The sequence below is a fragment of the Perca fluviatilis genome, chromosome 12, assembly GCF_010015445.1.
Source record: "Perca fluviatilis chromosome 12, GENO_Pfluv_1.0, whole genome shotgun sequence".
NCBI lineage: Eukaryota > Metazoa > Chordata > Actinopteri > Perciformes > Percidae > Perca > Perca fluviatilis.
The window spans coordinates 9,757,434-9,773,818 of record NC_053123.1 but is presented as its reverse complement, the minus strand read 5'-3'; the positions used below and the strand labels follow the sequence as shown (position 1 = coordinate 9,773,818).

At 38.7% G+C, this 16,385-nt stretch overlaps 1 protein-coding gene across 3 annotated transcripts in view; it reads left to right on the top strand.

Annotated features, from left to right (window-relative positions):
* The first annotated feature begins 435 nt into the window (after window positions 1-435).
* The window catches only part of pard3bb (par-3 family cell polarity regulator beta b), a 248,643-nt gene continuing 232,693 nt past the window's right edge, over window positions 436-16,385 (top strand). Inside the window, exons 1-2 of one of the 3 annotated variants that reach the window (XM_039817957.1) lie at window positions 436-674; window positions 11,187-11,288. In XM_039817957.1, coding sequence (XP_039673891.1) covers window positions 558-674; window positions 11,187-11,288 — 219 coding nt within the window. In that variant the 5' untranslated portion in view covers window positions 436-557. The remainder of the gene's footprint in view (window positions 675-11,186; window positions 11,289-16,385) is intronic. The other 2 variants (XM_039817956.1, XM_039817958.1) reach the window with 2 other exon arrangements.

Genomic DNA, 16,385 nt, shown 5'->3' with positions numbered 1-16,385 from the left:
TACCAGCTGCTCTCCACCATGAAAAAGGCTGCAGTATTGTTTAACGTTTCTGGAAATTGAACAAGTTTAACTAAATGGTATCAACACTTGCTAGATTCTACCCGAGGAGATGAGAAAAGGAGCGATAACCCTCACGACAATAGCATGAGAAAGTAATATCGGAGCCGGATGTACTTACTCGTGTCATCATTATCACCTTGAGTTGTGGCTGTAAAAGTCGGTAGGAATGTCATGGAAATACAGTTAAAACATTTGACAGAGTTAGTAGAGAAGAGCCGTATTGACTCTGGACCACTTTGACAAGCTGTGTGACTTTTGAAGAAGTTTGGTTTTGTGTGAGAGTTTTGAGGCACCCCAAGCCACTCACTATCAGCCCTGCATTTTTTTGCATTACCTGTTTGGTCATATCCCTGCCTCTTTATCAAGACTTTCTTGGGGGACATTCTACAGTTTGGAGCCTTTGGAGCCTTTGGAGCCTTTTTCCATCATTATCACCATTGTTCATCATCACCCACATCCAGAGGGCCTGCATCTTGGATGAAGTGGAGTGTTCTATAATGAAGGTGACAGTGACATTTGGGCAGACAGGTGTGGTGGTGCCCTGCAAGGAGGGGTGGACTGTGAGGGACCTCATCCAGCAAGCCACACAGAGATACAGAAAACTCCTGGAACAGGTACCGTTCATAAGTTTGAAATGCACCTATTAGCACTGACATTTGGTCTCTTGGGAGAATAGGCAGTGCTGCGACATAGACCTGTGATTTGGTATAGCTGCTCCACATCCAGGTGTCATCAAAGGTGTTTATTATTATTTTAACAAACTATTTATACTCAATGTACAAACATCAGTAAACGGTTTTGAGGGATATGCAGCCTAACAATACAAATATTTCTTTAGATGTGTTGTGATTTTTTGGTACCGAAACAGTACTTGCCATGAATGTTTACGTTACAGGTTTTGATGCTTGCTAATATACTATGACTTGAAACTAACTGGACTGACATTTTGTCATCTCAAAATGTAATCACCTCAGTGTTTCCTTTAGGATTTTCTTTAGCAGTGGGTACAGGTCCGAACCCAGAGTGCAGAGTGACCGCGCTATTCTCCGACATGCACTCGTAACAATGCAGGGCTATTTCTGATACCGTGGGGGGCAGAAATGTTGCCGTGGGGGGCCGCCACGGTCAAATCAACATAGAGGAAACACTGCACCTTGTTCATCACCTTACAAGGCAGTTATGGTGGATGTTTCTCTCATGTCAATGCAGCTCATTCATCTCAGTGGCAATCGTGGCAGTTGTATAATAAGTTTCACTTTCATTGATACCAAATAGTTCAAGGACATGAACAAAAATGTAATTTAAACTCGTTTTGAGTCTATTTAACCTTCGAGCTATCAGTTATTATTCATTGTCAGAAATAGTTTTGTAATAAAGTGTTAAGATTTTTATGGACTCCTGAAAGGCTTAGAAATGAGACGAGATTACTTTTTATGAAACCGCACTTTCATAACATTTGAGATTTTCCCCGAAGTCTTAAAATAATCAAATTCTCTGTCATTTTTATATCATGAAAGGGCCATATGATTTTCACATCCCAAAGTCTTGGGAAATTAGACAAAGCCATGGAGGTCCAGTTCTCCATAATTGCTGTATAAAAAATTAAAAGCATATCTGATGTGACTTGTGATGGTCCAGACAGGAGCAGGCATGAGTCGTTTCCACTTTAGTTGTGAATGTAAAATGCAAATGACTCCCTCTTGTGATTCCTTCATGACTGCTGTTGATTCCCTTCGCTGCTCTCAGGGCAGGAACCTCGTGACCCCCATCAAACGACCAAATCTTCTCAGTGACTCGCTTCACATTGGCTCCATTATTCAAAGAGCACACCAGTCATATATATAGATGGCCTCAGTTGTGATTGAGTGGGAGATGTTGATGCTGTGTGGGTTTATGTGGGACAGACACAGAAACAGCACTTGGAGATCGACACATTTTTTTCCCACCCTTTTTTCCTTGCTCTGTCTACTTTTTTGCCTCTTAATTTGCCTTCATCTACCCGTACATCAGACCTCCCCACTGAGTGCTCATTGTGTTCTACCCTCTTCATCTTATTTATCATCCTTTTCTTCTCACAAGTTACATCTCCTCTTCACCTTCCACATAGCTGGATCCCTCGCTTCCCTTTCATTTGAACTCTTCTTCCTCTTTGAACACTTCCTCCTTTACCTCCTGTTCTTCTTTATGAGATAACTGTATTAAGCCTAGAAGTAAAGATATCTAGTCTAGAGTTTAAATGTTTCAAGTCTCTAAAATTAATAGGATGGGCAACTGGGTATAGGCAGGAGCAATGTTTGCACCGGCTTTTGGTCTAATAATAGTTATTTTAGGTGTTCCAACTGAAAATATTAATTATTTTCACTTTGTGTATAAGGAAATATAAACATAGTCATGATATTGCAGCTATTTTGCACATTATTCAAAAAGGACAAAACACTTTTTTAAATAAATTTTTTAAACTTAAGCGTTAAGCCTCTGGGTGGGGGGTTTCCAGCTTTTGATTGACATCTGAGGACCTGCTTTTTCATGGCAGACATATTGGTATGGCGTAGCAGGAAAAGCACAGGTGTTATTGATAACATTGAAACAACGGCATTGCATTTATCTCAGCTAGTTCCAGGGTCCTGGTATTGTGCATACTGGCTCACTGGCACAGCTTACCGGAACTCTTGATGGAACTGAGCCATAAACATTTGTTTCACATGTGCTTTTTGTGCTCTGACAAGTCAAAATGTCAGCTCTGTAAAAGGTCTATTGCTAGGAGATGGCCTTTTAACTTCCCGTGGTGCACTACTGACTGGAGCACATCATACTGCATAGACCACAAATGTTGATCTTGTTGAAACTTTTCCCATTTTCAACAAGTGCACATAGCGTTTGCTATTAGCCATTAACGATTTAAGCTGTCTGTCCCTCAACAACATTTAACATTTGTGGGGAACCATCCTGTTGTTCTGTTTGTAATCCACTCAAAATCTGAATGACCAGACTGTAACCTCATTACTGTGACTTGAGCTATACAACACAGAGTACAGAGACGTAAAGCTACGCAGGGAGTGCTCAAATCGTTTAACTCCCTTTTTGGAATCGAAAGTGATATTACGAACAATTTCTTGTGCCTGCTCACACCGATATCTCATCCATAAAATGACCTTTACTGTACCAAAAACCAGACCACCAAACCATGTTGCGGTGTAGTTTACCTCATGTCTAACACAAGAGCAGCAACATTTTAGGTGTTATTAATGTTCACTGAGAGACCGAGTGAGTGCTCCAGGTGTGTTTTCCTGCAGCAGTGATGTGTGTAATCATGCACCTCCCTGCTCTATCGATTAGGTCTCGGAGTGTTTAAATACTTTGCTTCCTGCATGTGTGAATGAAATGCCTTGTTTGTGAGTGTGTGTGTGTGTGTGTGTGTGTGTGTGTGTGTGTGTGTGTGTGTGTGTGTGTGTGTGTGTGTGTGTGTGTGTGTGTGTGTGTGTGTGTGTGTGTGTGTGTGTGTGTGTGTGTGTGTGTGTGTGTGTGTCCTGCCATCCTGCGGCTCTTCTTCTTTCTCTTCTCTGTTTTCTTTCTCTCTTCCTACGCTCTCCCACACCTTTGTCAGCCCTATGCAGTCTCTCCTCCTCTTACTATGTTTACATTCCCCTTTGTAATTTCTGTTTTTACTTCTCCTTCCGCCCTCATTCTTCCCAGTTTTGTGATAGTTTGGGCCTCTCTCTCTTCTCCTTGTTTGTTGTTGTGACATTTTAAATATTCTCCTTTTGTTTGTTTTCACTTTTTCATAACTCTCCTTTCGTCTCCTTTGACTGCCTCCTCCTTGTCTTTCTCCTCTCCCTCGTTCCTCCTATCTGGGATGGAGAACATGTATTCTCCTAAATTGCTTCATCTCATCCCATCCCCTCTTTTCTCTTTGTATTTGTTTCTGTAGTTTTCTCGCTCTCTTCCCATCACTCAGTCATTTCACTGCAACACTAATCTTTTGTAGCTGTGTAATTATGGCTGTTAATGTGTTCCAGGATTAGAAAGCCAAGATATGTGTGTGTTAAAGAGCAGTCCAGTCCCTAATCCTCCCTCCCAGAGCTAGGCAAATCATGTTTTTAAATTGTCACAGAGACAGCTAGCTTTCTGTCTGACTCTCTCCCTCTTTCCCTCCTCCCTGTCTGCTTCATCCTTCTCAGAAAGCTGAGAATACTGCTTGTATTAAAAACATTTTTTTAAATCTTGTGTGTTCCTGCTTACATCCACTGTTCCCACAGTGGTGCTTAACACTTAAAATAGGCAATTTCAGAGAGGATTATTTTGTGTTTTAGTTACATTGAATTTTTTTGTTTCATGTTGATAGCAGCCTAATTATTAGAATTTGTATACCGCTTTGTGTTACCCAGTATGGAACCAAAGGGGAATAGAATAAACCTATGGGATGAGAACGGGAAAGGCAATAATAGAGTGCTGATGTGTTTATGTATGTACACCAGACTTTTGTTAAACCACTCCGTTGAAAAGTCCCCAAAAGTTTCTGTAGACTCTCAGCTCATGTAAAGCTTTTTTCAGTGAAAACTAAATACAATATGCAACCTTGAGTTTGGCTAACCTGTTTGTTAACATAAACACATTACTTATTGACTGATGCTAAGCTGTAAAGACATACAGTAGTGTAGATAACCAATTTGAGATGAAGCTCAAAATAAAGGCCACAAGATGGATGGAAACACAAGAAGTACACCCTAACTGTCATATTATTGGTTGATAGTTATTTGCGCCTGATCCTGTCCCTTTCAGATGTTTTTAATTTGTAAAACAATGTGCACAGACAGGGCATTGGTAGGTTAAGCAAATCCAGTTGATGTTAGGTATGTGTGACAATTGATCAGCTCTCCCTCCATTAAAAGACATTTTAGCTGCCTGTAAGTATTTAAAATGTATTCCTTGGTATCAGAACTTGCGGGCAATTTACATTTATAACATATAGGACAGCTGGCAAAGACAGAGCACAATGTGGTAAACTGTAGAAAGACATGGAATTGGAGTAGGCATAATATATCCAAAACCAATCTACTGAAGTATGCCTTTATATTTGGCTCAAATTCAACCATTTAGATGGGGTTCGGACACCCCTGTACAGTAATTAGGGCTGCACGATGGGAAATATCTAATTGCAATTATTGATGTTGCGACTGCGATATGACTTACAATATTAGAGGGAATAATGATTTTTGGATCATTATTCTCCTTTTCATTTAAAAATATTAAAAAGAAAATGATTATAGTGTGATTTGTTTTGTTTTTTGCGAGGATCTGTACCAAACAAAGTATTTTTCTTTTAGTCTGTAGGATACGATTTGTAAGCCGGGGCGTCTCTGCAGCACCACAGTACTCACAACTCAGAATGGTTTGACACATATTTTGCTTTAAACAAATATTGCACCCCCCCGCGTTTGCATATTGCACTAGTCCATATTGCGATTCATGTGGAGAGGTAGCAAAGAGGAAATGAATAAACCTTTTGAAGGAATCCGAAACAAAGATGATGAATGTAAAAAGGGAGATAGCTGGCACAGGGCAAAGAGGAAGTGTGGCCCGAGGAAGGGAAGCAGAGTTTGTTTTTCGAAGGGAGTTGTCAGGAAGTTATCAGCTTGTTGACAGACTTCTTAATTAGCTTTGGCAAAACAGAAGTTTGCAGTTGTGTGCTTGTGGATACCCGTTTATTGGGTTTTAGGTCAAGTCGGCTGTATTCTGTGAAATATCAGACTGGACAATCGCATCAACATCAGCATATATTCAAGTGAAATTTGATTTGAGTTGTCTCTCTAAAATATATATGCAATGTGTATTATTATAGATAGTATAATATCTATATTTGACACAATATTGTTGCTAAAATGATGTGTGTATATCTAATTATAAACAAACTGAAACTTTGTAAGCTGATGGTGTGTGTACGCATGTGAATGCTTACACTTGCACATATTGATTGTAAGGTGGATGTTTATAAAAGGGTTCCTGTCTATGTGGGTGTGCGCTGTAGTTTCATTAGCACGGGCAGGAATGCTGATGAGGCGTGGCCAAACACGCTAATAAAATCATAAAACACCCTGGACCTATGCCAGAGCACAGGCAATTATTTCTGAGAGGCAGGGAGTAGACGTGTGCCGCTTTCTCTGCAGACAAACTGTGTTGATCCAGCCTGACAAATATTCTATTATTTTCTATTCTATGCTCCAAGTTATGTACGATGTAATGGCACATATGCTTCTCCAAATTAGCCTGACAAGCTTGCCGTAGTTAGATCATTATTATATTAGAATGAATGCCCTTGTATACAGATCATCCTGGTTGGCTAATTGTACTGCTTTACATGCCAAATAAATGATCAAAGGATGGCTGCTCACCAGACAGTGTTAAAAGGTTAACATCCAAATTTATGAACGCTGACGAGTAGTTAAGATGCTAATAAAATCTTATTTTGGAACCATCAAGATAAACCTAACTAGATAAGTGAAGAATCACCTTGTGCACAGCCTAAATGTGGAATGATGAAATGTTAACAGGGTGAGCAATGGTTACCATGGCATTTCTACCAGCAATTCTTCTGCTTTGCTTTTCACAAAAGACAAGCTTTGTTACTGCGAGTCACAAGATGGGTCAAGGGACAATTTAACTCTGATTTCATTTTTCCACAGAGTTGGGTGCTGCATCAGTACACACTGCCTCTACTAAATAATACTTTGTATCAATAATACTACATTACTGGCAGATAACTGACCTTCTTGACAAAATTGGGATGATTCCAGACCTCTCAGTTTTGGCTTATAGAACCATATTATTGGAAATGTAATTTTCAGCTCCAGAGTTTGCACAAAGTTAGTAGTTTCTCTGTGTACCCAAGTCCACATCTTGGCACTGCCTCCAGTTTTGACGACAGCAAGCATACCAAACTCTTATGTCAACTGGCAGACTAGAAAGGTTTACTGTTCAGAGATAAAGAATGGGGGAGAGGTGGGGGGGTTAAGCACACACACCTGTCAACACTGAATAATCTACATAGTGTTTTAACTCTGGTGGGATGATACTACAACCTAATAATAATTTCTAGATCATGTCCTGAGAGTAAAATACCTCAAATTGCCAAGGCTTATCTGTAATAGTATCAGGCAGAACAGTGTATTAGGGGCTAATCCCCCTGATTTTTAAATTAGATCAGTGTGTTTACAACTCTTATCTTTAGTCCTACAATATGTGAGTGTCCCTCTAGGTTTTTAAACTGTCAGACTTGGAGGCACAGGGTTTTTGCAGTTAACAAAAAATATGTAACACATTATCCATGCGTTCCCCCTGAATAATAGATAAGATCAGTGTGCTCACAGCTCTTATATCTCTACCTCTCCATCTCTTGTCGTCTTGGCTGTGTGGCTTGCCTACTATAGCAAGAGATCAAAGGGGGTTGTTGACCTAAAAACAACAGCAGATTACCAAAGAAATGAGGCTGTTGGATCTCGGTGTTTTGCAAAAACCTTCTATCACCACATATTTTCCTCCTGTAATTAAAACATATACTATAATTTCATTGTGATTTCTGTGTCCTGGCTCACCTCTGCAGCGATCAGTTTTAAATACTAAGAGAAAATGTCTTTTTCCACTGTGTTACCACCACTACGTTATGTACCCACAGTGTGGTAGCTAGAAATTAGATGGATACACAAATCCTAATAGTAATTGATTCATGTATTGTAATACATTTTTTTTCAAATGTACTAATCTAGTTTTATACAGTCTATAGTACTACTAATAGGTCTTAGAGTTTAGATTCTCTGCCCGAGCCTGAACTTGACCGACGATATTTCCTGCCACTATCCTCGGGCCGGGCCGGGCCCTTGATCAAGCATGTTTTTTTTGTTTGTTTTTTTACGTTTCTTCATTCGGATCCATTTGCGATTCATTCCATTCTGAAAAAACATTCAACACAGTTTACATGCTTCGTCCTTGTTGCATTATTCATTAAGATAATTCTAAACCGATTTCTGTAGTTAACTCAACTCGGAATTGTAGTTGAGAACGTCACGTATTAAATTGTCTGGTTTAATTGGGCTCAGGCTCATAATTACAGTTAATGTGTCGGGCCGAGCCAGGCTTGGGCACAACGTGCACGGGCTCAGGTAGGGTCAGGCTTGATTGTTTTGGGCCCGATCTAAGCTTTAATTCATCTACATTTATTTTGAAAATGTTAACAGAAAGGTTTTACAAGTTATATGCATCTCAAAGTGATGCCTTAAGTGTCTATCTCTCTCTCTGCTCCCCATTTCCGCATCAGGTGCCAAATATTCATCAAGCACACAGGTCTTACTGTAAATATGTTGCCATGTCTGAATAAAGCCATAAGGGACATTGCATAAAAGACACATATTTATGAGTGACAAAATGCTATCACTGTAACAGATAAATGTAGCTAGCAATGTTACGTATTTCTTGTCTGAAAGTGGCCTAAGATTGACATGAAATGGAGAAAAGCAAGAACCTTTTGTTTTTGTGATTGTATGACATTACATGCTTAGCAAAATATATGGTTATACATTATAATCAATATTTGTCAATTAACTAATTGTTTAAGCATACATTTTTGTGAAGATATACTACATCCCAAATAAGCATTATTTTGCACTAGTGCTATTTATTATTATTTATTAAGTTAACTACGCTAAGTGGGCAAACTGCCCTGAGGCCCCCCAGATCCCCAAGGTCCCCAACATTGTGTCAATTGGTTTGTTGTGATTTGATGAATTGCTAATTATTTTGGGGCCATGCACCTGTAAGGCACAATATTAACTGTAATGAAAAGCACAATGTACAGCCTGCTGTGTGAACTGTACTGAGGGTCAGCAGGACATGGATGTGATGACCAGAGTGGTCTTTGTTGACAAAATATATTTTTCTTGCTTGTGTGTTCACTTAGAATAGTAGCTGGGAAGTAATATTTGACTGTAAGCAGGCCATTGAAAGTGCTACGTTTAATGGTTATCTATAATCTTGTTATTTGTTAAGAATGTAAAACATGGTAGAGTTTATCATGTATTTTTGTCAAGGCATAATTTGTAAAATTGCTTGTGCAGTGACACACTGTTAGTGTGGGAAAGATGAATTGAGGACTTGCAATAGACAAAATCTAACACTATCAGGACTGATTGTGAAGCCCAGGCAGTAACAAAAACACTAGTCTTTGTGAGATGTTATTGTTATGTGCAAAGCTGAGGGCAGAAAAGACACAAAATAATTTACATTACACGTTGGAACTGAAATATTCCCTAGTAATCCTAAAAAACATTTGCATGTGTTGTCCCAGAGTTAATATGCCCCCAAATCCTGATTGATAGTGCTCAAGGAAGATAAACCCTGTTTAAAAGACAAAATAAAACAATGTAAACAAAATATTTGTAAATGCTCTCTAGCCTTACTACATTTTAAAATTGTATTTTTTTTAAATGATGTTCCTGTCCTATTTCCAACCCATTAGGAAACGTTGCAGGAATAACTGAAATTGACATGACATATTTACGAAGCAGAACCATTACGCAGTAACTATAACACACCTTGACTTTTGGAAAAAAATATTTAAACTTTAAACATTCACCAGTGAAATAACTTGTTATTTCAAATCATTCTGTGCCTAGCCTTAATGAACACAGTTAAGTTACATGGTCAAAACTCCTTTAAGACACCAAAGGTTTATACAGATACAAGCACATTCAAACTTTCTGATCTGGTTATTGAAAATGAATGGTATTTCTTCTGAAATCAGAAAGGAAGTCGTACATCTAACCAGGTCTCCTTTTGGTACAAAAAACAAATTTACACTATCAAATGATTTTAAAAGTGTAAGTGAGTAATTTATTGGAAAGGGATTTTATGCAGAGTATAGTGTAGGAACTGGTATTGACATTAAGACTTGCAGAGATATCCAGGCACACAGAGCTCTATTTTACCCTCTGCCTGATGGGAGTTTTTCAAAAGTATTGACAAGCACCTGACCCTGAAAGAGTGATTTAATGGAGCAGCACCCTGTAATGTTTGTACCTTTCCTTAGGCTGTTTGTGGTTTTGTATGTGCTTGTAGGCATGTATGTATGTGTGTGTGTGTGTGTTTTGTCTCAATATGTTGTTCAACAACCAGTTCTATGTAGTCAGCTGTCTGGTGCAGTGTCGATGTCATTAATCACAGACCCAACACAGCAGAGAACTGGAGTGAGGAGGGAGAGAGAAAGGGCCTGGCTGGAGTTGTAATCTGTACAAGGCACCTAGGGAAAGATGGGGAAGATGTAAGGAGGAAAGAAACAAAGAACAGGGCAGAAATGGGAGGGGGAGTGGAACATTTAGAGTTATATAAATGTGAATGAGGATCAGAGGCAAGGAATGGGTGACCAGTAGTGGGGGCCTTTATATTTTATTGTTCGCTATGTTTCCATATCATAATGTATACTGTACCTGTTTGGAAAACCCCCCACTGTTTTAATTGACCTGTTTTTACATAAAAAAAAAAACCTGCATCCATAGGAGTAAATAACAATTTTAAACGTTAAAACATTTTTTAAACTATCCTGCTATTCTCAACCTGGAATGAGTGGAAACTGCCTTTCTCCATTTTATGTTTTTGATGATCCCTCCCTGTGTTATACTCTCACTCAGTATGTTGTTTTCACAGAAAATACATTGCATTAGAGAAAAGTAAGATGTGCCTTTTATGTGGCGTTCAAGCTACAAGATAGAATATTAAAAGTAAATAGAGTATTGGGGCTTGCGCTAGTCTGAATAATGTCTTTATTCCTGATTGACAAAATGTTACACACTCGGTTATTTTTTTATTAGATTACATTATATTTGTGAATATTTTGTTCAACTATCAGCCATTATAATCATAATTTTTTTTTTTATTAATTAAAACTATTGAGGCCTCTGTACTTATGGTTCTATTTAATTAGATGATGATAGGTGTGGGACTGACACCTGTAGCCACTATTTAAAGAAGCTAGTCAGATACATATGTGCATATACGATAAGTACGGGGAGTTTGGTCAGCTGGTGTCAGGTTTATTCATACATTGAGTTGATGATTTACGTTTGTTGTGTCCTGTGTTATAGGAAGGAGATTTCCTGGTTCGGACCCACCATGTTGAGTACTGTGACGGGGGGATTCTGGACCCCGATGATATACTCAGTGATCTGGTAGAAGACAAGGACAAGGTAAGAACCTCTCGATAGACTGTCATGCTTTTTGTTTGCTCCTGATTTTAATCTGATTAAAGAGATTGGTGAGGTAGTTTTACTTTAATATAAAATCCGACATTGTGAACAAGGAATTCAGCCGTTTTCTGTGACTTTAAAGCTATAATGTGTAGTTTCTGTCGCCCCATGAGGAATTCGGCGTGTCCACATGATACAAGCCCCCGGCCCTCCTCAATACAGTTGCTAGCAGCTAAGGAGGACAGGAAAAACACGATGGACTCTTCAGAAGAGGTCATTATCTTCACTCGAGTTTCTGCGCGGGAAAGTCACTGGACGACACAATCTTCTGAACATAGCCATACTGAGAAATACAGAGAGAGTTGTGTGGAGCTGAGAGTCTTAATTAGCTTTGTAGCAACTCATTTGGCAATGGCTTGAATGTAACGGACGTCTATTAATATCAAAAAGTTACGCACTAAAGCTTTAAGCTGACTACAAACAGCCATGTAACATTTATCTTCTTAGTTAATACTCGTCAAGTGAAACTAACGCTTGAGAGGTTAGACTTAAATAGCCTTTAATTAAAATGGCCTGTTTCCTGAATGACCAACACAGTACACAGGCATGCATACATCCACACAGAGCTACAAAATCACTGTATTTACCATCTGTATCCATTCCTTTTGATACCTCATATAATGCATATAATCCTTTTGATTTATACTTATCAATTAGTCACATAACACTGTATGTGTGCACATAGGGTGTATGTGCTTGTAGGAATGTTTGAGCAGGTATCTGTGCCTTGACTGTATTGAGCTGCAGTAGCCTATAAGCCACTCCCTTGAATAGAATATTGCCTCACAAGCAAAATTCAAAGGGAAAGGTTTTAACTTGCCTTCAGCGTTAGGCAGTGTCATTAGCAATTCACTTTTGGAGACTTTGCAAACTCAATCCATATATCCCGTTTTTCTTATTTTTCCCCTGAGGAATGTGTCATTTTTCATTTTCCCCTTTTGGAAAGTCTATTTTTTTTCATACGGTCACATAGACTGGCATTATTAGAATATGATAAATTGCTTAGATTAAGGGTTTTTTAATCCAGGTTTAGGACCTTAAATGAATCTGGAACCTTCTCTTGGTGGCTCTGCACATTAAAACAGTATCAACATGTTTTAATGAGCCTGTGTCCTATGGTGAACTACATTTTTCATTTAGGTCACAGCCTAAAAACTTGAAGAACCTACTGGCTAGAAAATGTAATGCACAGTATATTTTCCTGTCCTCGGCTCATACTGTATGCCTTTAAGGATGTATAAATTCTGCAGGATTTGTTGGAGATTCTCCAAACTAATTAAGAACAAAGTTGCATTGGTTGGCAATTTCTCTCGGGGCTGTAAGAACCTTTGGGGAGAACTGAATTGATCTCTCTCTTACTCTCTTAAAATAGAACTCAAGCCTCTGTTCATGTCATAATGTTCATTGTTATGGTTCAAATCTTGGTTTTTAGATTTTGGGACCAAGATAATTAATTTAGTTTCCGTTAGTATAGCTATAAGTATAGCTAGTATGTTGTTTTTACACAGACCTGCTGTAGAAATTAGACTAATTAGAACTATCTTACATTAAAAAATAGTATTCCACATGAAGGGGGGGGGGTTTGTTACTCGCCCGGCCACTTACTTTCACATGGCTCAAAAAAGACTGTCCGTGGCATGTACAATACTTTCTGCTAACAATCCCACAATGCAATACTCCGTATGTTTATAGTTGGGCGACACAGTACATCCATTCACTACACCTGGGGCCTGTTTCACAAAAGCAGAATATATAAATCCAGGATAAGTGATAAAGCGAGGCTTGACCTAGTCTAATCTGTGCATCCTGGCTTGGTGCGTTTCACGAAGGCCGAGCCAGGCTGAGGAGGAGCGACTAGGTTGAGCCGGGCTGAAGTAATTCAGATAGATGCGCGTCAACGGCTTTCCTCAAAAGACCGCAAGGTCGATCACAGATTTACTGATGCCAAAATGGAGACTACGCATTGTACAGACAGAGTGAGCAGCAGCTTCTTATGGAAGTATGATATCATGAAATACATTTGTATAAAAAGAAAAGAAACACGGCCGCTGTAATGAAACAGCGAGAAAGCGTGGCAGACGATTGCGGACCGACTGAATGCGTAATTGTAGCCTAAATATATACATTAACTGACAACTGCTCTGAATTGAAACCGTCATAATCATACCATTCAAGGATTAGGCTACTAATCATTTGCGCAAATTAACAGTTGTACTCTTTTTTTGTACAGTTTTTTTTTTTATTTGATAGAGGACGAGTTTCCTTCTCTACATATGATATGCCTTGCTCCCTGTATATATGGACATAGAAAATAAAGACACTAAAGAACTTGGACTCTAAAATCTAGAAACTATGAAGATAATTAAGTGATAAATTCCATGCACACTGTAAACATGAATGGAACAGAGTGATATTCATCAGTTATTTCCCCCCAAATATAAGGTCAAAAACCATTGAGGTGTCCTCTCCCTGTTGTCATGAATGCACAGTAGCCTACATCACTAGATAGTTACTGGTCCAGTGAACTAATATTATATTTTGGGAGGGACTGTACAATTAGGATATGTTCTTAAAATTGTACAATCCTCCCAAATTATAGTTGCAGTTTACTGGACAACACAAATTGTGTGCTAAGAATGCCAAATACAATGTACATGGAAGTGGAACAAACATGATACTTATTGTTAAAGAATAAAAAAAAAAAAAAAATGAATCAACCAAAATAATTCAAGGTGCATTGGTCAACTATAGAAATGTACAGCTTTGTATGTATTGCCCTTAGTAACAGACTTCATTTAAAACACATTTGAAATGTTATCAGCCTTTTCTAATTATCTCAACAACTGCCATAATATATTAATTAAACTTCTAACAACAATATGAACATCAGTCTTCATACAGCAATATAACAGTAATAATGTCACATGAATAATTATAAAAATAATGGTCACAACTTTAAATAATAACAGTACTTAAATGAACCGCAATATGCACCTGTTGTATTTTAATCCAGGCTGATAACAATAGGGTAAAACCACTGCTGGGTGATCAGAAAAGGCTCCAGGATTAAATAAATCCTGGCTGTTAGCCTGGTCAGGAGCAGGCTAGCTGTACAGAATAAATCTCCATGGTGATTTATGTGCCTCCGCTTTCGTGAAACCGAATCAAGGCTTAATTCATCCAGGATAACTGGGAAATCCCGGCTTAATCCCTTATCTTGGTTTTGTGAAACAGGCCCCTGATGCTGCAAAATGATGGTGATTTAAAGGTGTCTCAAGTCAAAGCTTACTGCTCACTATAGAGTTAGCTATTGAGTGCCTATTATATATGGATGAGTGATCAAGCGAACAAGGGAATGATTTTTTTGACACCTTTTTTAAGCAGGCATGCAAACTCTTTTGATGGAGGGAGAGTTAGATCAGAATACAATGTTATTGTCATTATTTATTTTTCAAGTTGATCCCTATACCCTGACCTCTACCCTACCTGTAATACACACACACACACACACACACACACACACACACACACACACACACACACACACACACACACACACACACACAAAAGAATCAAGGTTTGTATCGAATCGCGGGTTAAAAATTGTGATACGAATAGGGTTGGGTACCGAAACCCGGTTCCGCTATGGAACTGGTTCCTACGCAACCGGTAGGAATCTGACTGGATTAGAACGCAAATCTCGGTTCCTCATTTTGGTTCCATTTAATATGTCGACTGAAATATTTTCCCTCTGTCGCTCCGAAACAGACGTAAAAATATCACACTTTCTCTGTAGTCTACCGTTAGCTAGCTACCGTAAATGTAGGCTACTTTTAAAATGCCATATTTTCCCTCTGTGCTCACCAAAACGGATGTAAAATACTATACTTATTATATATTTAAGTACTTTAAAACTAGGGCTGCAACAATGAATCGATAAAATGTGATTATTAAAAAAGTTGACAACGAATTTCATTATCAATTCGTTGTGTCGCGCAACTATTACGCCACTCAGTCGCAGAGATAAAAAAAAATGTAGTTGAGCGCAGAGCAGCGCGGAGAAATCAGTACGACCTAAGTCATCCAAGGTGTGGGAGCATTTCACACTAAATAAATCGAAAACGTGTTAATTGCAAGATAAGCAAAAGCGACACGGCATGGCACGGGCGCACCACGGTGATGAGTGAGCACCTAAAACGTAAACATGTTGGATTCCTTGATGAGGAGGAAGGGAGTTCAACAGCAGGGTCAAGTCACTACACAATCCTACTTCTGTTCGGTTTTGAAGTGAGGAACGTACCGTCCCTCCAGTAGCTCGTCTGGTGCTGGTGTTTACTCGTTATCCAGCTGACTAGCAGGACAAGCTAGCGTTAGCTCGTTAATAAAGCAGGGGTGGTATAGTTTGCACAGTGTTTCCTTTAGGATTTTTTTTAGCAGTGGGGGCAGGTCCGAACACCCTCCCCTTTTTCTGCCGAGTGACCGCGCTATTCTCCGACATGCACTCTAACAATATATTACAATGATGGTAATAATTTAATTAATAAGCTCTGTGTGTGTGTGTGTGTGTGTGTGTGTGTGTGTGTGTGTGTGTGTGTGTGTGTGTGTGTGTGTGTGTGTGTGTGTGTGTGTGTGTGTGTGTGTGTGTGTGTGTGTCGTCTGTATCTGCTCTTTGGGTTACTTACCTTTACACAACTATTAACTAAAACAACAAGTATGTATTGAGTTGATGTAAATTAATGCTTTTTTGTTTTTTTTTATCCGATTCATCGATTAATCGAAAAAATAATCGACATTAATCTATTATTAAAATAATCGTTAGTTGCAGCCCTATTTAAAACGTTAATTTATTGTTAAATTTAAAAGAAATTCCATTTAAAAAAATAAAAAAACTCTATAAAAGAGCCTTTCTTTGATGTCATTTTTCAGTTTTTCAAGAATCGGTTTAGGAATCGGAATTGTTTTAAAAGTACCGGTTCGGCATCGGAATCGTAAAAATCCAAATGATACCCAACCCTAGATATGAACCGAATTGTGGAT